This window comes from Erpetoichthys calabaricus, chromosome 9 (assembly GCF_900747795.2).
Source record: "Erpetoichthys calabaricus chromosome 9, fErpCal1.3, whole genome shotgun sequence".
NCBI lineage: Eukaryota > Metazoa > Chordata > Cladistia > Polypteriformes > Polypteridae > Erpetoichthys > Erpetoichthys calabaricus.
In genome coordinates this window covers 2,022,945-2,047,881 of record NC_041402.2, presented here as the reverse complement: position 1 = coordinate 2,047,881, position 24,937 = coordinate 2,022,945, and the positions used below count along the sequence as shown (strand labels likewise).

Here is a 24,937-nt window from a genome sequence, read left to right as displayed (position 1 = left end):
TCCGTCTGGCGAGTTGGTCTGGGACAGTAATGACACCTCCTTCTGGGACAACCGGGATTTTATGGCAGCTGGACCTGAAGGGGGCGGGATTAAATGCCTTCACCGGGTGGCTTCTCGGCACTTTAGGGAAAGGAAGAGATGATAGCATTGGCAGCAGCGCCCCCTCTCGTCTCAGTGGGTTATTTCATACCTCGACAGAGCCTGCGAGGAGCTCCTCCAGGACGCACATGCGACACGGGGCCACAGAAAGGAGAAGAAAGCTTTTTTTTTTTTTTTTTTGGCTCAATCGAACTCTCGGAACGTGTTGGCACCATTAAGTGAACCTCTAAATTCAATAAACGTGAAATGTCTCCTCATGTCTATGTGATGCAGTCAATCTGGAGTGATGCTGGTGTTCAGCATGAAGCTGTCTATCATAAATCACAAATTTCAAAGGAGCTAACGTCAAGTTGTCCACTGTGAGTCTCAAAATGGCGGCCTTGCCTCTCCTTCTTTGGACTGACAGACCCAACAATTATTCTGCTGTAAAAAAAAATAAAGTGGAGAACTTTGTGGTGTATTTTGAAAGGAGTGAAAAAAAAAAAAAAACGTTAATTTTAAAGACGCCATGGGTGTGAAAAAGAACCGGAAGCAGGCACATAGAGAAACATAATATTTTAAAAATAACTGGATTTCACAGATAACAGCTTTTAAATCTGAGAAAACTTCACCAAGTACAAGGGGTACAGGTGCAGAAAACACAAAGAAGCAGAGGTGGCCTGCACTCAAAGTTGATAAAGCTGGCCAGGGTGGCACCAATGAAACACATCAAGACACCCCCAGTGTACTAACTGCCGTTGTTCTTAATAATGGAGTCACAAGATGGACCAAAGTTGGAAAAATCAAGCTAAAGTTGTAAGCAGAAGAGCAGGGATTTAAGAAACAGTAACAGAATGGAGCGAGAGGATTGGAAGTCGGAATAATTCATGTAACCAGCTTATAAAACGAGAGACGTAGATGATAATCAAATTGGGGAGCAGAAAAGATTTCAAAACCAAATGAACATTCAAATTAGTTGAATCCGCAAACTTGGACAATGAGGAGGTGCACGATGCTGACCTTTGCACTTTTGACCTGGTGATGTCATGCATGACACATTTCTGGTCTTATCTAATGATGATATAATAATAATAATAATACATTTTAATTATATAGCCCCTTTCCCATATTCCAAGGTATAGCGACTATCAACACAAATGACCCAAAATATCACCCATAAAATTGCAAGATGGCACCACAGGAAAGCACCAACAAAAACCTAAATAACATGAGTGGAAACGCCGCGAGTGCATTCACACGTGCACACTAAAATGGGAGAAGGTGAATAATCCAGCCAAGGCAAAATCCTGCTGTTTATATACGCGAGACCACTAATAGAGTTCGCCTTTGGCAAAACGTTCTGATGTCATAAAAATGCACTACTAAAAATAAGAAGAAGAAGAAGAAGAATATCAGGAATGGTCGCCATGAATCCCGAGACTGTGCTACTGAGCTTGGCGGGGTACATGCAGCACATCAACATAAATGTATCAATTTCCAAAACATTAAGACAGATTAGTTCAACCAGCAGACGGAATGATGGCATCAGCCAAGTGTTTGCCTTTAGGGAGGCTGCCATCGGTTTCTACCTGTGGCTGCTGGATGGGTGTGCACAACAGACATGTGCAGACCATGAGATCTTTGACTGTAAGGGTTAACATAGCCGAGAACTCTACAGGTGTTAATGTGGTTTCTGAAAGACCAAGAATCCGTTTTTCTCTAACCAGAATGGTGGTATACGTGCCATTTATGAAGCCGGGCTCCTGTAAATAACTGGAATATTAAAGCACTCGTAAACGCACTCATCGAAACAAAACAAATCTGCGTGAACATCGCTTCCCAAGTTGTCAAAAACTCCCAAAGCACAGTATAGAGGATTATGAGAGCTCCAAGAACTGCCTAGAAAAAGAGTCGAATCACAAAAACACAGAAGCGGTCGAGGTGGTTTGGGATTCAGGCAAACACTTCAAGTAGAAGCCCCACATCCCTTGAAGCAGATCTTATACCTCCTGGCACTGGCATACTTAGTACCACGGTTTTCAAACTTTTTTGAACAAGTATCACTCCGCGAGGACCAGTAAACTGAAGTACCACTGTCAATGAATCGTTAATTTATGCCTGTGTTGTTTTGAAGAAAAAGTCACTATAATGACTATAATTATGACGTTAAAGTGATATTAATCTAATTAAGGAAATGGATGCCAGCGCTAATAAAAGCCGGCTTGGAGTCTTCCACGCATTTACAGTAGTATGTTGCAGTAATATGCAACATATTGGCATTCTAGGTACACGAGTACCACTTGGCATGACTTCAAGTACCACCAGTGGTACGCGTACCACAGTTTGAAAACCGTGGACTTAGTAGACCTGCAGAAAGAAGATGAACCTCATAGGCTGTGACCAAGCCTGGCATCGTTTACAGACATGGAGACTGTGGGCAGATCCTAACAGGAGTCTCTGAGCCGTGCTGACCATAAACAGAATTAAGAAAAGGGGCTCCATGTGAATGTCGCAGAAGGGACACACACAAGGATACCAAACCGGTATGTCGTTGGGTTACCAGTCTGGTTAGATCTGATCAGTGACAACAGACTCCAAACGCTAATCATGCGCTAGTGAACTCAAGACACAAGTCTGGTGGTTGCTGCCTCCATTGCTCTGCCGGCCATGCAGGACAGGCTGTGGTATAAAAACTGGAATGTGCAACATCATACCATTCACCTTTTAAAAATCTTCAGAGCGGCACCACTTGAGGGTCTCGGCAGTCTAAAGCAGCACGGACAAGGGTGCACACTGGCATCAAGCTGGATGGTGCCCACAACACAAGGTGAAATGCTACAGCAATTAGGCCGTTAAGGAAATGAGAAATCATATTAAAACAGTAACCACATCTCATTGGACCATCTGAAACACATTTCGACAATCAGAGGTGTTACGTTGACAGGAGTGTTTCCTTAGTTCTATTAAACGTTTGCCTGTTAGTCTATGGGAGGTCCGTATAGCCCCCACAAGCTGAACTGAACTGGTATATTCCGACTGTTTCTTGTCCTTCTGACCACAGATTAGTCTCAGTTAGTGGCATGGAGGGCACCCGGTTTCAGACGTGCTCAGTTGTATGTGCAGAGCCGCACGTTTAGAGCGTACTGCATGGGAAGCAGAGCACAGAGAAAGAACTCCTCATTCAGTATGGAAACAATTGAAGGTTAATAAGAAGAAACATTTTTCCTTTTCTTTGCCATTTATTCTGTGTGTGTAACAACTCTCCTCTGTTCTTGGGTGGACTGTTTGCTTTGAATTTTCACTAAACCTTTTAAAAATGAACCTTTCTGGACGGAGAGATTTCCTTTGGTACGCGTTTGGCTCAGGCTTGATCCTCCCTTACTCACCAGCAGCTACAACAGGCTTGATGTCAAAAAAATATACCAAAAAAAAGTAAATCGATTTGATTTACTTTAGTTATAAATGCACTAAAAAGCAAAAAGTTCATTTGTCTTTTCATTAACCCTAATTTTTGTGGTTTTTGTACTTACCTTGGCAGTGACATTCATGTCTGGTGACTCTTCCTATGAAGTCAGTACAGTAATCCCTCGCTATATCGTGCTTCGCCTTTCGCGGCTTCACTCCATCGCAGATTTTATATGTAAGCATATTTAAATATATATCGCGGATTTTTTGCTGGTTCGCGGATTTCTGAGGACAATGGGTCTTTTAATTTCTGGTACATGCTTCCTCAGTTGGTTTGCCCAGTTGATTTCATACAAGGGACGCTATTGGCAGATGGCTGAGAAGCTACCCAGCTTACTTTTCTCTGTCTCTCTTGCGCTGACTTTCTCTGATCCTGACGTATGGGGATTGAGCAGGGGGGCTGTTTGCACACCTAGACGATACGGATGCTCGTCTAAAAATGCTGAAAGATTATCGTCACGTTGCTACCTTCTGTGCAGCTGCTTCCTGAAGCGACATGCTGCACGGTGCTTTGCATACTTAAAAGCTCGAAGGGCACGTATTGATTTTTGATTGTTTGTTTTTCTCTGTCTCTCTATCTCTCTTTGTCTGCTCCTGACGGAGGGGGTGTGAGCTGCCGCCTTCAACTGCTTTGTGCCGCGGTGCTTCACATACTTAAAAGCCAAACAGCCCTATTGATTTGTTTGCTTTTCTCTATCTCTGTGACAGTCACTGCTCCTGACACCACTCCTTTGAAGAGGAAGATATGTTTGCATTCTTTTAATTGTGAGACGGAACTGTCATCTCTGTCTTGTCATGGAGCACAGTTTAAACTTTTGAAAAAGAGACAAATGTTTGTTTGCAGTGTTTGAATAACGTTCCTGTCTCTCTACAACCTCCTGTGTTTCTGCGCAAATCTGTGACCCAAGCATGACAATATAAAAAATAACCATATAAACATATGGTTTCTACTTCGCGGATTTTCTTATTTCGCGGGTGGCTCTGGAACGCAATCCCCGCAATGGAGGAGGGCTTACTGTAGACGGATTGGGAGGGCCTTCATGAGGTCACTGGAAAGGGGTGTGTGGCACAAAAGGATGAAGGTCCAAGTCTTTAAAGTCCTGGTGCCCCCCGTTTGTGAGACATGGACGCTATCCAGTGACCCGAGATGAAGAATAGACTCCTTCATGTGTGTCTCTTTGGAGAATCCTTGGGTACTGCGGGTTTGACTTTGTGTTACTCATGGAGTCCTGAATGAGACACGTGACCTGCATGGTGAGGGAGCATCAGTTATGGCACTTCGGCCACCTGGCACGATTACCTGAGGGTGATCTGACTGACAGGACCCTCATTGTTGAGGACCCACGGGGCTGGACCAGGCCAAGGCCACCATGGGGGGGGAGGGGGTCATGAGGTCACTGGACAGGGGTGTGTGGAGCTCTGGATATCTCAGCAAAAGGACGAAGGTCCAAGTCTTTAGAGTCCTGGTGCCCCTTGTTTGTGAGACATGGACACTATCCAGTGACCGGAGATGAAGACTGGACTCCTGTGTCTCTTTGGAGAGTCCTTGGGTACTGCAGGTTTGACTTTGTGTTGCTCATGGTGTCCCGAATGAGTCACATGACCTGCACATTGAGTCAGTTACGGCACTATGGCCATGTGGCACATTTCCCCAGGGGTGATCAGCTCATAGGACCCTCGTTGTTGTGGACCAGAGTGGCTGGACCAGACCAAGGGATCGCCCACGTAACACCTGGCTGCGGCTGATAGAGGGTGGGACTGGACCGCGTGTCTGCCTGGGGGGATCCCGAGTTGTTTCGTCATGTAGTTGGTGCAGCAACACGCTATACCAGTGCATGCTCCCCAACTTGACTTGTATGTGACTAAATCGAATCGTGGGGCGCACATAAATTCATTAATTCAAATAATTTTTGAAACTTGTTTAGCATGTTGGGGAATTACAAATGTTTATTTTTGTTTTTTAATGTAGTTTAAGATGAAAGTAGCTGTTCTATTAATTGACTGAATGAATTAATGTATGTGCGCCCCACTTTTTAGTTTTGAGTATTTTGCAAACGATTTTTCTTTAATCATTTCTCATGAACGAGAAACTTCTTTAAAAGTACTACATAACAGATCTTCTTTGCAGAATTATTTGATTACTAAAAAGAATGATATTTTGGTCTCCATTTTTCTGTTCAGGCTCTTATGGGATTAGCGCTCAGTCAATGCAGGAAAAAAAAATAAAGATGACAGAACGGCAAAACTTCCTCACCGCGACCATTGCGGCTACTCCTTCACAAGAGTAAACAAGTCAAGTTGGCACGCGTCTTTACCCCCTCGACTTACTAGAAGAGGCAAGTGGCGGCAATCTGACACGTCTCTCTCTCGTATGCTCCGATATCGCACTAGATTCTCTCTCCGTCATTGTTGTGTATGCGTGAATTGGGCCCATTATTTGCATCGGCTTTGATGGATTATTGTATTGTCATCGATACTGAGCACGTATGCAAAAATTTGAAGAAATTTGCTTTGCCAAAAGTAGGTTTAAAATCAGTTGCAAGATTTGACCGAGACAAGTTCAATAAAATCGTTCAATAAAACAACAGACTTGGAGAAACCTTTCCGTGCGTTTATTTTACGCAGAGTAGATTACTGCAATGCTCCTTTTTCAGGCCACCACGAATGACTATTGTGAGGAACAGCCCGGACACCGATGGTTCACCAACCAACACAAGTTTATTACCATTTTCCATATTTACAAAGTGATAGCTGTGGGATATGGCCGGCCGTTCATCCCGGCCAATAACCCCATGCTGCCAGATGGAGCCCTCCCGGGCAACATGGAGGTGCCCCGAATTCCAGCAGGACATCATGGACATTGGAGTTTTCCTTCACAGCCCTGCTGGATATCATGGGGGCCGCCAGAGGGCGCTGCAGGGAGGCATAAGGATTTTTATTTGTACTGTAACCCGGAAGTATGTCCTAGTCACAGGGACAGAAGAAACGACGTACTTCCGGGATAAAGAAAAGGAGTTTTCACCTGACCCGGAAGTTTTAAGAATCACATGGACTGAGGGATCAGAAGCACTTCCAGGTCAAGGACTTTAAAAGGACGATGGGAAACCCCAGCAGATTGAGCTGGAGTTGGGTGGGAGTGTGACGGAGCTGCTGGGAGGTGTGGAGGAACCATTGGTTATTTGATTGTGTATTGTTTATTAGTATAGTGGTGGTGGAGGTGCTTGTGCACATTATTGTCCAAACAAAATAATTTCTTGGACTTTTATTTGGTGTCTGGCATCTGATCTGAGGGTTCAAGGGGACGATAGCGCCCCCTATCTGTCACACAGCACACAACCCAATACTCTGCCAAAGTCCAGGCCTCACAATGCCTTCTCTCTTCCTCCCGACTCCAGCCCTCAAATGGAGGGAGGCGGCCCCTTTTATACCCACCCGCATGTGCTCCAGGTGCCTCCCAAGGAGCGCCTCGGCATGGCGGAAGTGCCGGCTGTGCACTCGGAAGCACTCCGGGTGTCCCTGGTCTTCTTCACCCCAGCACTTCTGGGCCCCTATAGGGTTGAGCTTTCAAGCTCCTTTCCTGTGGTCCCCATAGCCACCAGGGCGGTCGCTCCCTCATAGTCTGGAGGAGGCGTAATCCCTCCTCCGGTCCTTCTGGGCATCCCGGTTGGGTACCACCCCTAGCCACTTGCCACACTATTAAAAAACTGCAGTTTGTTCAGAATGTTGCTGCCAGAATGCTTACCAAAATGAACAAAAGAGGACATGTGACTCCAGTACTAAGATCACTGCATTGGCTTCCAGTCAGCTATAGGACTGATTTTACAATACTGGTGTAAGTAGACAAGTCACTAAACAGCTTAGGCCCAGAATGCATCACAGAGATGCCAACCGTTTATAGACCTCGTAGACCCTTAGGTCTTATACCCCCGGTGAAACGGCTTTTAGCCAACACAAAAGTGGAATAACCTGCCAGAACATGTTAGAGATGCCCAGACCAGTAAAAACGTTCACATCGTAATTTAATTTATCAACAGTCTTCTTTATCTGTGCCTTTGACTGCACTATCGCCGAGCTGAAATGCTGCTGTGCCGCCATTTTATTCTCTTTAATTTACGCATTGTTTTAACTTCACGCCACTTATGGTCTCTCTCACTCTCACTTGGTTGTATTTCTTTCTTTTTTGTATTTTCTCCTTATCATGTAAAGTACTTTGAATTGCCTAATGGTGTGACATGTGCTACATAAATCAGCGCGCCTCACTTTCCAATTAATGTGTGGGCCACAAGCCTTATTTTATTTTTAATGAGAATCTCCCTAATAAAAAGTTTGTAGCTTGGCAGATCTTTCAGAACTTGGCAGACGCACAAGCATCCTATACTCTGAAAAAAGATAATCTGGCAAAGAATAAGCGTTTGGACCTTTTAACATAAGCAAAGTCATTTAGATAAGAAATAATAATATTAAACACGATTACACAATAGGAAGAGGAGAAGTACATTTCGCTCAAAAGACCACTGCATCCAAGATGGTTATATTTTTTATTTTATTTAAAGCACTTTTCTAGACAATCAAATGGCTTTTCACAGACAGTGAGGAGCCACCAACGTGCACCATCCACCTCCATGATGAGACGGCATCCATTTTTGTGCCAGGACGCTCACCAGGGGTGAGAGAGATAGGAGACGATTAGGGGAAGCAGAATGCCCAAGACCATGGTGGCCACTTTAGCCAGGATATCAGGGTACACCCTACCCTCTTTGAAAGTCGCCCAGGGATCTGTTATGACCACAGAGAGAGTCAGGACCTCCATTACACATCTCATCTGAAGAATGGTGCCATTTTTACAGTACAGTGTCCCTGTCACTGCACTGTCGACATTGGGATCCTCATTCAGAGCACAGGGTGAGTGGCCCCCAATGCAAACACCTCTTTTCCTAGATGGTCTCCTATCCAAGTACTGAGCCGGGGCTGAACATACTTGGCTTCAGGTGGGTGACCCGCTCTCAAGAGAAGATGGCCTGGCTGCTCCTACAGGAACCATACTGGTCTCTTCATTGTCAATTCATACAGTGGGTAAAGACGACATTAAAAAGGCTAACGGGTTGTTGAAATGCAAGGCATGGAGGGGGTTCGTGATTAGCGCTGCTGCCACAAAGCTACCAAAGATCAAGTCTGAATGCCAGCTCAGTCATGGAGTCTCCTCGTCTTCCTCTGGTTTTGCTCCAGCATCCCAAAAACATACATGTCAGCATAACAGGCCACACTAAATGGGCCTAGTGTAAGTGTGTGAGAGTGTGACGCATGTCCTAGAAAAACACTCCAGTCTACGTCCCCTCTAAGCTGCGCACCTTACTCCCTGGGTGCCATGCAACACTTTTGAACCATCCCTGCCAGGCTGCGGTTTATAAGTGCAGTGCAGTCACAACTCCAGAAGAGACAACTGGGACCTGCTCCCATATACAATTTACTGTTCATGTCTTAGTGGTTCGTGACACTCAGTGGTCCACAAGGGAATCCCCAAGGTCAGAATCAGTTCATGTGAATAACATCAGCTCATCAGTAAAGAACATCGGAGTGAACTTTGGCTGCACTCCTCCAGAGCCCTCAACTGCATTCATCAGGTTCATGAAATGGTGGGATGATATGGGGTCATAGAGATGGCGTGCAGTGGGAGGTCAGGTTTGAATTGCACAACCGCGTCTGGAGCACCGTTGACAGTCTCTGGATTATTAAAATAAGAGCACAAATCTACAGAAGGACACACAAACTTCCCCAGGACTGCAAAAGAAGACCTCTGTCCATGGCAGCGGTCAGGTCAGGTCAGGGAGCCTGTACTGGTACCCACCATACGATGAAACAGCTCAGGGTCCTGGTTGTCAACCCCCCAAACAGACACACGGTCCAGTCCCACCCACATCTCTAGCGCACCCAGGTGTTAGGGGAGCGTCCCCTTGGCCTGGTCCAGCTGCTCAACATCAGGGTCCTGTGAGCCGGATCACCCTCGGGTAATGGCGCCACATGGCCGTAGTGTCGTAACCGACGTTTTAGCACCATGTCATTTACACGTCACCCTTCAACTAGGCACTTCCACTGTCCATTCGAAAGCAGACAATAATGGCGGCGTGTCACCGTCTTCACAAAGACTAACGAGGCACACGCTGCCCCTCACTTGTTATTGGCACATTCACGCTCTGCACACTCCTCTCACACCGCACTAAACGGGGAGTGAGTGGCGGACCACACAGGGCAGGCCGTGTGGAGCTGGCAGATGAGGGGCTGGACTTTCAGAAAACCTGCCTGGCGTGAAATGACATTACGGGTCTTCACTTGTAAAGGCCTCAAAAGGGGCTACAGAAAGGCTGTTTATTGCTTGGTCTCTCATTCAGTTGGGTGGCGGTCTTGTGCCCTGTGCTGCCAAGTTCCCTATGGCTTTGTAATGGAAACAGTGGCTTCAGTCCTACCATCCAAGATGTTTTCAGAGCAAAAGTCTACTCTGGTCAGGTCAGGTTGGTGAGCAGACTGGTAGAGCGCATTGCAGCACCCACCACACGACAAAACACCTTGAGATCCCATTTGACAAACCGGGCAGTCCCACCCTGCCGAAAATGACCCTCTATCAAACACAGCCAGGTGTTATGTGGGCATCCCTTTGGCCTGGTCTAGCCACTCAACAATGAGGATCACCCTCGGGTAATGGTGCCACATGGCCGTAGGACCGTAACTGACACTCCCTCACAATGCAGGTCATGTGCCTCATTCGGGACTTGGTGGACAACACAAAGTCAAACCAGTGGCCCACCCAAGGATTCTCCAAAGAGACACACATGAAGGAGTCCAGTCTTCATCTCAGGTCACTGGATAGCGTCCATGTCTCACAAACAGGGGGCACCAGGACTCTAAAGACTTGGACTTTCGTCCTTTTACAGAGAAATCAGGGAGCGCCCCTCCATGGTGGCGTTGGCCTGGTCCAGCCACTTGGGTCCTCAACAATGAGGGTCCAGTGTGTCAGATCACCCTCAGGTAATGGAGCCACATGGCCGTAGTGCCGTAACTGACACCATCTCACAGTGCAGGTCATGTGACTCATTCGGGACTCGTGGGCAACACAAAGTCACACCAGCAGCCCACCAAGGATTCTCCAAAGAGACACAGGAGTCCAGTCTTTGTCTCAGGTGACTGGACAGCGTCCATGGCTCACAAACAGGGGGCACCAGGACTCTAAAGACTTGGACCTTTGTCCTTTTGCAGATATCATGAACACCACAGACCCCTTTCCAGTGACCTCATGAATGCTCTCCCTATGAAGTCAGTAGATGGATTGGAAGAGTCACCAGAGTCGTGAATGTCACTGCTGAGGGAAGTAAACCTCTCAATGACAAAGTCGACACTCTCGATGGCCGTGCCCAAGAGCTCATTCTATGTAGTATACCAGGGGGTACCCAAAAATGAAACTTTAGTCTCCTTCCAAGTCCTCTCCGTGTGAGTGAATGCACTCGTCCCAACGGTTGGTTTTCCCACTGGTGCTGAAGAGGACGGTCGTCCAAGGCCTGCAGTGATTTTTCTTTGACTTCCTCCACGGTTCTAAAACGCTTTGAGTTCTGTTTTCATAAGAAAAAGTCGCACGGAGCAAAAGATCAGGCGAGTAGTGAAGGTGGCAAGAACTCCGAGACGCACGAGTCAACTCAGAAATCTCTCCAACAGTCCGACGACGATCTTCGTAAATCGCATGGTGAGCATTTTCAGGATTTCCGTCACTCCTGATTGTGGAATGTCGGCCAGATCTCGGTTGGTCTTCAAGTGACAGTCCCCCTCGTTTGAAACACGAAGACCCCGTGCAGACCTGCGTTTTACTTAAAGCTTCCTCTTTTAAAAGCCGTTTCAAGTGTCGCTACAGTTTCAGCAGCGGTTTTCAACTAAGAGAAAACAAAATTGAACGCAGACTCGCTGTTCTTTATGAACGTCCATCACAAAAATCACAGAACACATTTAATAAGCACCAAGAAAAACCGACACGGAACGGCGTATGAGCAACGTGGCAGACTGGCACAGAATACTGTAAGTGTGCCACAACTAGCGGTGAAACTAGCAACTAATAATAATAATTCCTTACATTTCTATAGCGCTTTTCTCACTACTCAAAGCGCTCAGCAATTGCAGGTTAAGGGCCTTCCTTGCTCAAGGGCCCAACTGAGCAGAGTCCCTATTAGCATTTACGGGATTCGAACCAGCAACCTCCCGATTGCCAGTGCAGATCCCTAGCCTCAGAGCCACCACTAAGTCGAGATTGAGCGCCAGGTAGAGATTGCGGTTATTTCTGGGTACCCGCCTCGTATGCATGTAGTCTCGAAAACAGAACGGCTAACTTGAACTTTGCCTCTTCACATGGCCCAAGTTTCCTTTTGTGGGAAACCAAAAGCCAAGCCATACTATTCTACTAAGCCCCCTCTGGTAAAATACCCAAAGCCTCAACTGTGCCCTCTGACCTCCATCGCCATCCATATTGGTAGTCTTACTAACCTGGAAGCCGGCAGCTGTATGCTATCAGCACTACACCAAGGGTCACCCCTCGGTGTCAATTCGTGTGCAGCCGGGAGGACACAAAGACAAAGTCTGCCCAGTTCTCCGCAGTTGATGACTCCTAAAGCCGGCATCACATCACACGACTTCAAACTTGAAGACATTGCATGACTAGCGTTCACAGGACGTGACAAAAGAGTCGACTCCTCGACGGCTTTCCAGCACAGTTTCACTTTCTAAAGTATCGCGCACTCGCCAATGACGTGTTGCCTGACAGAGCCGCTGTCCTACGAATGCTGTGTTTTTGCTCTCAACCCAATTTTGTGTATGGTGTGTCTTTGCGACCTGTTAATCGAAGCAGCGGCCAATCATCGTCCCATTTCCCCCTCGAGAATCCCCGCCAATTGTCTCTCCCGGGTTTAGGGGTCCACTGCAAACCCTTTATCAATCATTACAATTGTAATTCATGACTCAGCGCGACCCAATTATAGACATCACATGACCTAAAATGGGTCCCAACCCAAAGTTTAAGAAGCACTTCTTTACAGGGATGGTAAACTCAGAGGTAATCCCTGCCCTTTTTGTTCTTCTCCCCACATCTGTTGTGATAGTAAAACACGAGACATCAGACCCACTGGTCTCTCTTCTGTTTGCGGTCCTTATTCCTCAGAGCTACACACTGTCATTTGGGGTCAGTACTAGAATTTTGACTCCAGCATCAACACCAACTTTTGGACCTCAGTACCAAAACAACTCAGAAGATAATAACCGAGAACTTCTTCCTCTCTGTCTCCCGTCTGGTTCAAACCCCCAGTCCACAAGCGATGGCCTGCCTCCCTGCTACACCGATCTCATCTACAGTTGGGGGGCTTTCCTTGGAGTGTCTGAAGAGCAGGATCCCCCTCGGAGAATGAAGCGCGAGGCCATACATACATTCAGTTTAACAATCAGAGTGCCGGGGAGAATGGCAGAGTTAGAGTTACGCTAATCAATGACTTAGAGTGAGGTGCTTAAGAACAACCATTCACCTCCAGTATTGAAATTTAAGAAACGCTAATGGCATTAAAAATTGCATTTTTCTATCCTTTTTTTTTTGTTTTCGTACCGGGTATACCACACAACTCAAATGCATTGCACTTTCTGCAGAGTGCTCATTGGTTCTCAGCTCTCGCACACAAGCCACGCCTACAACTTAAGACAAACCACACCTGGGTGGGCTGCAGACTGGTTGGACTCCGTCACGGAGTACTGTAGGTCAGACAGCATGGCTGCCTTCAACTCGCTATGATTATGTCAATGAAGCCTGCGACTGAAAATGGCTGCAAGGGTCACAACATGTGGCAGGGCCTTTTGGGAGGTGGGGAGGTTAACGGTTAACAAAATGAAAAGTGGATAAACAATTTCTATAAAAGAAAAGAAATGACCGCAATTATATAACACACATAAAGCTGCTGTCTCATAGGAAGGAGATCATGGGATTGCATTCTGGGTCCTCCCTGTGTGGAGAGCACTTCACGTAGTGCGAAAAGCGCTATATAAATGTGAAGAATTATTCATTTTTATAAAAGTCACCTACTTACAATACAAGATGGTTTCCAAAAATATGACTGAGCCATTTTTGATATATAATGATGGGCAAAGGAGTACAAATGTTGCTACTAAACACAATGTCTACCAAGCAGTAGACAACGATAATTGTCAAGGAGCCACAACTGATAATCCAGCACTCACTACCTGATAGATAGAAAATCTGGTATAGTAGGTAGGATTAGACAGAAAGAGAGAATTTGGTATAGTAGGTAGGATTAGGCAAGCAGGCAGGCAGGCAGACAGACAGACATTGGTATAGTAGGTAGGATTAGATAGACAGAGAATTTCATACAGTAGGCAGGATTAGACAGACAGACAGACAGACATTGGTATAGTAGGCAGGATTAGATAGAAAGATTTGGTATAGTAGGTAGGATTAGATAGAAAGAATTTGGTATAGTAGGCAGGATCAGATAGACAGACAGAAGTTGGCATAGTAGGCAGGATTAGACAGACAGACAGACGTTGGTATAGTAGGCAGGATTAGATAGAGAGAATTTGGTATAGTAGGTAGGATTAGATAGACAGACAGAGAATTTGATATAGTAGGCAGGATTAGATAGAAAGATTTGGTATAGTAGGCAGGATTAGATAGAAAGATTTGGTATAGTAGGCAGGATTAGATAGACAGAATTTGGTATAGTAGGCAGGATCAGATAGACAGACAGAAGTTGGTATAGTAGGCAGGATTAGACAGACAGACAGAGAATTTGATATAGTAGGCAGGATTAGACAGACAGACAGAAGTTGGTATAGTAGGCAGGATTAGACAGACAGAAGTTGGTATAGTAGGTAGGATTAGATAGACCAAGAGAATTTGGTATAGTAGGTAGGATCAGATAGACAGACAGAATTTGGTATAGTAGGTAGGATTAGACAGACAGACAGAATTTGGTATAGTAGGTAGGATTAGATAGATAGACAGACAGACAGACACTTTATTTGTCCACAAGGTGAAATTGCAACTTTACAGAAGCTCAAGAAAGGCAAAGAGAAATATATAAATAATCTATAAATAATAAAACAAACAACAACAACAACCCCCTAAACGCACATAAAAACCTCCGGCTTGGCTACTGGAGAACGGCTGCACTCAATAAGAGGGCTCTAGGTGGCCGTAAGATGGTCAGACCAGTCCAGATGTTCACATTTGAACAGAGCAGGTCCAGCTTGTTGTGCCCGCACACGCCGTCAGACATTGGCTCAGAATGACTCATCGTTTTGTTGCAGAGTTTAAAAATAAACATTAACAGAATGATGCAGTCGCTCCTGGGCAGTAATGTGGACGCATTCTGCCAGTTTTTCCAAGTCTGGATCACACGTATCGGCTTTAATTGTAAAGTGCTTGCATCTCCTTCAAAAGTCTCCAGACTGACTTCTGCTGCCGTTACCACCCCGTCTGATCATATCAGATGAAAACTGACCTGCATTACATGGCATCTAAAATACGTCTAAGCTGGTTCTCCGCAATAAAAAAGATGCCACAGTGCCAGGAAGAGTCAGGGACTCGCCAGAACATAAAAGTTCATCCAGCTCATTTAAAAGTGACCAGACATTCCACATTCATGGACACAGGCCACTTCTCACTCCATTCCACATTACGCTTATCCTTCTTCTCCATTCTTTCCATCTTTGGACGAGCTGCCCCTGCAAAGAGGAGCAACAGTCCGTGGTGACTGCAGGTCTATAGCAGGGGAACTTTTAATATTTCCTTCTTTAAGTGCTCCGAGTCTCCTTCGTTCTCCAATGTTACAAACATAGATGGCCATCAGCTTCTTCTGAACCTCTTGATTCACGCTGTGGTGACTTTCAGGTTACCAACACATCCAAAAAGCAGTTGACACGGGCAGACCACTCAGGTCTGTGTCTGTGATGACAGCAGCATATCTTCAATTTAAACATTCATTTAAGATTAACAGTAAGAAGCCACATATTATTCATAACAATTACATAAATTGGCTAATAATTTTGAAGGAAAAAAAGAAATTTAAAGAGAGAGAGAGAGAGAGAGAAAGAAAGAGCAGGCGTTCCAGTAAGAGGTTAGCAGTCAGAATGGCACACAATAGACTAAGGTCACACCGATTTCTTTTACACACAATGTGGGAGGACCAACCAAACGTGGAGGAAAAAAAAATGTCCGTGCTGCAGAAGGCGACCCGTTTCTACTTGGCACAAACGTACTTCAGGGCACTAAACACCAGCAAGATTCAGTGGTGGTGCCCACTCACTCGCCCACCAAATGGCTTCTCAGCTGTGTACACAAGTCACTTCTCAGGCGACTGTTCCAGCAGTCTGTACATCCTTGTTGGTTTAGGATTACAGTAACGTGAATAAATGAGAATGACAGCATCTCTGGGGAGCGGATGTTCATTACATAAACATAAATGAAGTTTAAGTTGCTCCAAACACACAGCCAAAAGCGAGACGCGATTCTCTTAGGAGTCAGGGCAGAATCCAGAATGGCTTAATCTTTATTTTATATTGCAGAGTAAGCACCATTACTAAGCAGTTTACACGGTGTGTGTGTGTGTGTGTGTGTGCGTGCGTGCGTTTATGGCACCAATACAAAGAAACAGAAGAGAACAAAACAGCCTAGGAGGTCCTAGAAAGGGGAAGAATAACAGAAATTCAGCGAGAGGATACCCCTGCAAGCGCACGACAGTAGCGACACTTCAAAACGAGGTTTTAAAGAAAGTCTGCTGCAAAATTGAACAAAAAACAAATCATGCGGCGTTACTGAGACATTAGCTATGGTGTGTCGTCAAGTGAATGATGACAGACGCCAAGTGACAGCACAGCCGAGTCAGCATCACTACAGACGCGGTAATAAAATAATGAAATACGTGAACAGAGGATTCAAAGTGAAGAAAGAGTCAAGGGTTAACTTAGCATCTAAAAATCAAATATCCACAGACCTCAAGACAAGAAACCGTATTACTGTCCAAAGTCAACGGGGACTTCACATCCAGTAGAAACCAAACCCACCTCCATGCTGAGCCGTGCCATCTTTTGGACTCTCTTCACTTAAAAGACAAACTGCAATGACACTGCGCCGGAGCACAGCCGGCCACCCCCTCAGCTCGAAAGGCACAGAACCGTCCGCAAAGTGACACACAAGGCCACAACATCTCTCATCCTTGTGAACTGGAAGCAGCGGAAGAGAACAACCCGGAGGATTCACATTCAGCTGCGGACGCCCATTTTAAACACATGCAAGAGCTTCACTTGTGTCCAGAATCCAGCTACATCAAACGACAGCCCCTCAGTGGCGCCTATTCAGCACGCTCTTAATGCTCCATGCTGCCTCCTTCTGATGGACAGAGGAATAAAGTTGGGGTTTGTGTAAATGAACCCCAGCACAATACACATATCCATAGGGGAAGAAAATTTATGAAGGGCCGACTAGACACTTTGTGCAGTTTTCAATGATGCAAGAACGTCACAGCCAAGTTGAAAGAAGCCCCTCATTGTCACGGTTCAGTTTGGGGTTTACAGCAGAAAGTCACACGTGTCCAAAGATTTGATCAAAGTGAGCCAATATGAGCACAGCTGACATTAATGCCACCCACAAAGTGCCCTTGAACAGCTCGGGTTTGAGGCAGGAGTTGTCATTTTAGACATCCACATGTTTTCAAATGTGTATTTAGAAATGAAGAAATCTGGCTACCTGCGGTGGGTTGGCGCCCTGCCCGGGATTGGTTTCCGCCTTGTGCCCTGTGTTGGCTCCAGCAGACCCCCATAACCCTGTGTTCGGATTCAGCGGGTTGGAAAATGGATGGATGAAATCTGGCTAGGACCAAAATAATAATTCAGAAGAACTGATGGGTAAGCCGCCCATATCTCGGAGTTTCGACTTGGCCCTGGAGTAACATTCGGAATTTAGTAATAAGACTCGCACTCCTCACATGGTGTTCAGTACCCTCTTTACTCCCGGTGCTCAAAATGGACAAAGACAACAAGGACGGACGGCAAAAACACTGCAGGACTCATTCCTAAAGTGGGGTCTCACGTGTGTGCGCATAGGGGACTTAGTGATTGTAATTCCACAACACTCCTGGGGATGGCGCTCTGTTTTAATGCCCTTCCTCTTCCTCCCTCTGCAGACCAGATGATTGGCGGTTGTAACACCTCTGACATCACTTCCAGTGTCTGTCCACCAGGACCCTCCTCTTCCTGCCAGAAGGACTAAAGACCCAGAGATCTGCCCAATCTTGAAACGGCTCACTTTGGAACTCACATTTGGAAAGACACTTCTTGCAATTATCGCTCATTTTCTTTTGTATTGCTGCGTTCCAGTTATACAGGGTCACCAGGGTGGTCTTCCCAACTCTTTATCTTGGTCTGTCTGTTCAGGGGTAAATAGATTTGGAGGTCAATGAGTCAGACGATCAGCATAAACTCGGGTGTGTTTAAGAGTTTTATGGCCAGCAGTCACCATGCTGGTGGAAGGAGGCTCAGAAGACTGACAGACTAACCGTAAAGAGACGCATCCAGCGGTCAAAGGCCAAACAGAACTCATCCACTTGTGTGTTAAATTTTGTTTCTTAATTATTTCAAAATAGCATCATTAAGCAGTAAATTAGCAGAGAGCTGAAGACAGCAAAAATAACGTATCTTGTAGAGAAGCTTCAAACACAGGTAACACAACAGATTTAATAATATTTGATAATATATGCTGCCTCACATGTACTCTCACCACCCGTCCTACACGTTTGTTTACCATCCTCATGTGCCGTGTCCTGGCTGGCGATTCCTTCTGTCGATCACATTCCTGTACTGCCTGCTTCACAGTCTGGGGGTCATTTCGAGTTGTGCTGCTCACCTCCTGCCTGCTTCATACTTTCCATCTTTGAAGGCAGCTTGGGTTACGGATCTTTAGGACTCTATGTAGCAACCCAGCATCACTTGGGACGGTACTTGCTTATTAAAAAAAAAAAAAAAAAACACCGGTGTCAGCCTGCCTTGACCCAGCGCTTCCTGTTCTAATCGGGACTGACTGAGCAACCAAACTGACCAATTAGACTGCTCAGAGGGACCAGACACACACACATGCACAGACAGTAGCATTTTATTATACGAGTAGGAGATTAGAATACCTCTGGCACAGAAGCCTCCTATTTTGCATTATTTATTCCTCTGTGTGCTCATAAAGTAACCACAAAGATACGTTTTATTATATGCCCCGTGACCCTATAGTTAGGATACAGCGGATTGGATTATGGATGGATTATATATATTATCACACATGCATGACATGATAATGCACATTATCACATGGCTGCAGGGATGGAGTCGTCATTCCTCACGAGAGCGAACTGCTGGACGGAGCTCCAAACAACAACCTGCTATTCTCTTAAAGAGCTGAGAGCTATTTCTGTTATATTACCCCAGAGGCTGCTTTTCTTCTCTGCCTGCTGGTGTCACTTTCTTTTGATTTCAGCCGAAATAAACGGGACAACCTGGTTGGTGTCCTAAATTTGCAGAGTTGCCTTGGCTGTCATTCTGCACCCTGCCACTACACACACACACACAGATAGACAGATACAGTAGGTAGATATGAAAGGCGTTATAAGATAGATAGAGAGAGATATGAAAGGCATTATAACATAGATAGAGAGATATGAAAGGCGTTATAAGATAGAGAGAGAGAGATAAGGATCTATATAATAGAGAGATAGAGATAGAAATTTTAGTATAGTCGGCAGGATCACAAAATTAGATAGATAGGAGTTACATTTACTTTTAAAAGAAATTAAGATTATTTTGCTAAAGCTTTCAATGCTCAATTCTACCTTTCCATTTTTTACAATTTTTCTAGAAATTTTAGTATAGTCGGCAGGATCACAAAATTAGATAGATAGGAGTTACATTTACTTTTAGAAGTTACATTTACTTTTAATTGTATCTGAATACTGGCACGTGAAAGGATAATGTTGTAAATAACATTGAGTGTTAATTGAATAATGTACTTATTAGTGGACAGATAGGTGGACTGAGAGGAAAGACACTATATAGTTAACATGAAATACATTATATGATAGATAGATAGATAGATAGATAGATAGATAGATAGATAGATAGATAGATAGATAGATAGATAGATAGATAGATAGATAGGCAGACCTTTATTTCTCCATGGGGAAATTTTGTTTTTTTAACAGAACCTCTTTAAATAAATAGACACACACACACAGACTTTAGTCTGAACACACACCAAAATGGCTGTAATTTAAGAAGATTACAAAGAGAGACGAGTCCTGAGGTGGCACACACGTCTCACCACGTGAACGCTCTTCATTTCAGGTGGTCTGCTCTACAGTCCCACCAGTGATTCGCTCACTAACTCGCAGGTCAAACAGGGCACATTACACGTCCACAGACCCAGCCTTATTAATTCTCTCTTGTTAGGAACAGACGTACCATTTAATATAAATCTTTACAGAGTACATTATGAAGAGAAGTACAAATAAATGAAAAAATTCCAAGTTCATGCTAAAGCTCCGGGAATTAAGAAATTGGAGAGGCCTACAGAACGGAGAGAACGCCTCGAGCCGACGACGCACCGGGATTCCTTTAGCTGGCGGCCCACTCAAACGCCGAGGTCATGCAGGTCAGCAGCACCAGATCCGACCCGTGGAAAGTGTCAGAGAGACACAAATTTGCATGTGTTTGAAACGGATATCTAAACTCTATAAATAATAATTACACAAAGAAAACTGGATAAAGAAAATCAGGTAAGCCGATTTGCGTCATGTGTTTAATGAAATGAAGACGTGCGTTTAAACACAAAGGACTGGACTCTTGTGTACAATCACAAGTCCCAAAGGGTACCATCTCATAAAGGTGGCATTCACCCCCACAGTATAAAGGACTCAGCCTCACACACCCGGCGTGACCAGCGAGTGCAGACCCTTTAAGCGCGTACGTGCGCAGCACTAGCACAGACCCCACCTTTTAGGGACTCATCTGGCAGTCACAGTTGCCGTGTCTCCTTGTTACCTTGATGGCAGCCTCTGCCATTTTCAGAAGTAGGGGAAGGAGGCAAGTGCGACAACTTTAGGACAAGCAGCGAGTGTAAGGGTGTCCACACAGCAGAAGCACATGAGGGTCCACCTAAATAATCTCTTCACTCTGGTGGTCTATGGAGATATTCATGGTCTGTCGTGGAATGCATGCTGACTTAAGACCCTATACAGTTTCAGCTCGTTTTCGAGATTTCCTCAATACACTGGATGACAATGTATTGTCAGGTCTCTTCGAAGGTCCCAGTATCTGTCAGAAATATAAATTGATTTGTCTTACAGAGAAGCAGTCACAGCAGACAGCAGCACCAAATTCTTTAGAGCAAATTAAATCGCAACAGACTATGAAACTCATGAATACAAATGTCAAAACAAGAAGACTGTAGTACTGCAAGACTCCCGGCGGTGTTTGGAAAGCACGCAATATTAAGACGAGAGGCTATGACACTGCAGAAGAGGAATAAAATAAATAAATCAAACAGAAATCTTCTGCAGGGCACTAGACGGCAGTGGCCGGGCGTCCATGTGTCTCTCTCGAGCGAGCGAGCGCTCTTCCCGTTTGCTACTTGCACTAATCGTATTCTCATCGTCTTTATCAGACTTTCTCTACTACAATGCATGCTCCTTTGCTCTGTACGATATTAACACAAGAGTGCAGGTTGTTCAAGGTGTAAAATAAAATAAAGACTGGCACTGAAGCCATCGTGGGTAGCCTAGCAACTCCTGTCTTTTTGCCGGTATCTGAATAACAAAGATATCAAACTCGAAACAAAAGCCTCCCAAGAACAACTCCAATCCACTTCTAATAATTTCCTGCTGTAAAAGCGTGGGTGTGCACTTCAGGATGGTTACCACAGTAAATCACACGGGCTATCTGAATATCGACTCCAAGTAGGTGCCAACCCCGCATTAACAAAATGAAAACCAGCAGGCAGTCTGAAACAAGTCTGACCCCCGGGGTCCATCAGTAACCAAACAAGCCAGCCTGAAGGGTCTCCAGAGCACTCCTGTATACAACATCTTAGCCTGTCCATCAAACCTTCATGTCTGAAGGAAAGAGTGAGCCTCCCTCCTGTCGTCTTTGCTCTTTCTGAGCAGCTGCCCAAAAGCCCTTATAGAAGGACACTAAAAGGTGACATTGCCACAATGCCATCAATGCCACTAAGTATCACCATCCTGTGAGGAACATGATCCCCTTTGTCAAGTCCAACCACTGAGAACAACAAGCAGCATCCCTAAGCAGCACCAGCAGCTAAGAAAGGACTTGGGGAAGCAGTGGAGATTCCTAGAAAGCAGCAATTAAAACGCAGTCCTGATCATCACCAAGCAAATGGGAACGGTGGAGCTCACAATGCCCTGGAAGATGCCAACGAGTGAAAATGTGCAAAATACCAGAAGCTAGCAGAACAATGTCAGAGGAACAGCAAGCGAACAACACATCGTGAGCCCACCGAGGTGGGCTGATGATACTTACTGGGCAAAACCCTAACACTGCTGGGTGTCACGTGGATTGGGGGCATCAAGAGGAAGGCCATCAGATCTGCTGCTGAAGCTGGAGGGAAAGCCACCGGGTGGTGCAAGTTGGGAACTTCATCATTGTCGGCTGGCATGATGGTGAAAGACTCGAAACACCTGACAGCTAAATCACTGAAGATGCACCCCAGCACATCCATCCGTAGGCCACAATGAAAACCAACAGACACTCTACAACAATTCTTTACACTGGGCAAGACAGGTTCGTTTGTAATCAAAAGAAGTTCTCCTCAATAGTCTGCAAACTCCTTGTTGGAGAAAATCAATCAATCAATCACCACTAAAAACACCACCAGCAACAGCAAATGAAAAACCTCCTCCAAGAATCCATAAGAGTAAATGAGAGACCCTTGAACTGAAAGGCCCAAACCCACAACCATTTTAAACGGCCAGCATCAGCAAACCAATCTCTGTGTGCAACTGCACTACCACATTTCAAACTCTTGCTCGGCTGGTCCGTTCAATTTAGGTTTAGGTCTTGTCACATCATTTGTAAACTTGCCAGGTTTATTAAGGCGGTGAAGGGGGGGCGCAGAACATGTGCTCCCCTCCCTTTCCTTTCCCTTCCCATCCTACCTGAGACATCTGCGGTCTGAAGTTGATCTCCTTAAGGTCCACAGATCCCGGAGAAAGGTTGTGTAGCATCTGGCAGAGCAGCACCCCATCCCGGAGAGCCTGCGCCAGGTCGAAGACGACGGCCGAGGGCCAAACCACCCTGTGGTTGGGAGGCAGCACCTTGCAGTCAATAAGCCACCGTCCGCACTGCCTCCATTCCTCCATGGTGCCGACAGGAGGACGATCTCAGGCGGAGGAGGAGAACAAGAAGAAGAAGCGGAGAGTCCGGTGCACGGCGACACCAGCTCGGCAATGCGTGCGCACAGCGCGTTTTCTCCGGCGCTCACTGGCAGGGCGACGCTGCAGCGGCTGTGACTACGGTCCGGGCTCCGGCACACGAGGAAAAAGTTGCAAGTGCCCAATGAACCGATTCCCCCATAAAGGTCTCGCCTCCTCCTTGTTCTTCTTCTTCCGACTTGGAACTTTGGTTTGACTTTGCTTCCTTACAGACTGAGATGCTTAATCCAGCGGTTTAACATCCCGTTACGGCTGACAAAGACGCTGCCGGGAATCTCAGGTCCCCATGTAGCTCCCCGCAGCACTCTGGGAATGCGCCCCACTTTCCGGCTTAGCTGTCGGTTAAGTGCCGCATACTTTCGCCTCTCGTCTTTGTGTCTGCCTGCCTTCCACGACGTCGACCGGGAAACTTCTGAATTGCGGCCGTAGGATCTCTGCGCACGCCTCGGCTGGCGGATTCATTGAGCTCAGGCGGTACGCTCCGTGAAACGCGCCCACTCCGGCCGCTCTCCTGTCGCTTTCGCCTCGCTCCTCTCCAACATAGATGCCCGCTGACTACTTGTCAACTGCGAGGCTGTCTTTATGTCGCTTTAACGCTTTTCGCCCTCTTCACCGATTCTCTCTCAAGTTGCCTCGAAGGCACGCACTCGCACGCATCCCCTCCCGGCCCAGCAAACCAAACTGCTGTGTTTTTGTCTTTCCTCCCGAAAGGAAACTAACGACTAAGAAGTGCGTGCGTGTCCATCCACCACCGGGCTGTAGCCCTCAGTCTCCACCGTTCAACCGTCCGTACCTCCGGTCTGCACAGATGAGCAGCTTTCACTGGAGCCGGGCGACAGAACGACACACACTCGCGCGCTCAATCACAGCAGACTGAAGGGGCCGGCCAGCCGGGAGCGCGCCTCCGAAGGGAGTAGGCGGGGTTCGAGTGCGTGGCCACGCGTCCAAGAGGCTTCACTTAACGGAGAGTGAATGGGCGCGAGTCGTTAGGGGCGTGGCCGCGCCTTGTAATTATACTTGGCAGGGCGTGGCCAAGGGAGAGCTGAAGGCGCCGCGCAGCAGCTGCACTCCGCAAAGCAAAGCAGAGGAGAAGAGAGGAGAGGAACGGACAGGAAAGGACAGATGTGAGGAGACGAAGAAACGCACCTTCGTCAGGACGGTCGCTCAAGTGTTTTGGTCGGCTCTGCCCCAGTCCTGGACGGAACTCTAGTGCGCCGACGGGCATAATCGAGTCACCCGAGGAACTTCGATTAATCTAACGGGGCGATTTTTAACATGCTGTAATAAATGAATTTCCCATCGGGATTAATAAAGTATCTATCTATCTATCTATCTATCTAAACCGAACTCGGAGGTTCCTGAAGATTGGATGCAGTAGTGATTAGTCCTAATGTAAGACTCTCAAAATAATCTACATTTATTTTGATTTATGATAGTGTCATTTACATTGGGTACCATCAAAAGCAACCCAAAATGTACAGAGCGTGTTTCAAGTCAGCATGTAAGAATGTCTAGGTGGATAAAAATGAACAGTAGTTACTGGAGGAAAGACATCACAATTCTAAAACTTACAACCCCCAGTTAGTTTGGGTTAAAGCTATACAACACACCAGCTGGGTATTACTGCAGTATATAAAATACAGTTTGACTTTGTGATAGTGCGGTGGCGCAGCAGATAGCATAACAAGCCTCACAGTACTCGGCACTGCTTGAAAGTCTATGCTGATCAAGTAAGATCCCTTAGAATGCGAAAATCCATAAATACGTTTAGGGCCCATTATTATGCAGAGTTCTGAATTTATTGCGCTAAATAAAATGCAAAAAGTTGCGAGAAACGTGAGGTGCGCAGGCAAATCACGTGTGTGAGGCTGGCTATCTAT

The 24,937-nt window shown here is 46.0% G+C and overlaps 1 protein-coding gene across 2 annotated transcripts in view; it reads right to left on the bottom strand.

Annotated features, from left to right (window-relative positions):
* The window catches only part of vav2 (vav 2 guanine nucleotide exchange factor), a 522,340-nt gene extending 498,230 nt beyond the window's left edge, over nt 1-24,110 (bottom strand). Inside the window, exons 1-2 of one of the 2 annotated variants that reach the window (XM_051931588.1) lie at nt 23,907-23,916; nt 22,782-23,703 (exon numbers count right to left, since the gene is read on the bottom strand). In XM_051931588.1, coding sequence (XP_051787548.1) covers nt 22,782-22,985 — 204 coding nt within the window. In that variant the 5' untranslated portion in view covers nt 22,986-23,703; nt 23,907-23,916. Of the gene's footprint in view, nt 1-22,781 lie in introns of both variants that reach the window. The other variant, XM_028809081.2, reaches the window with a different exon arrangement.
* Between the last annotated feature and the right edge of the window lie 827 nt (nt 24,111-24,937).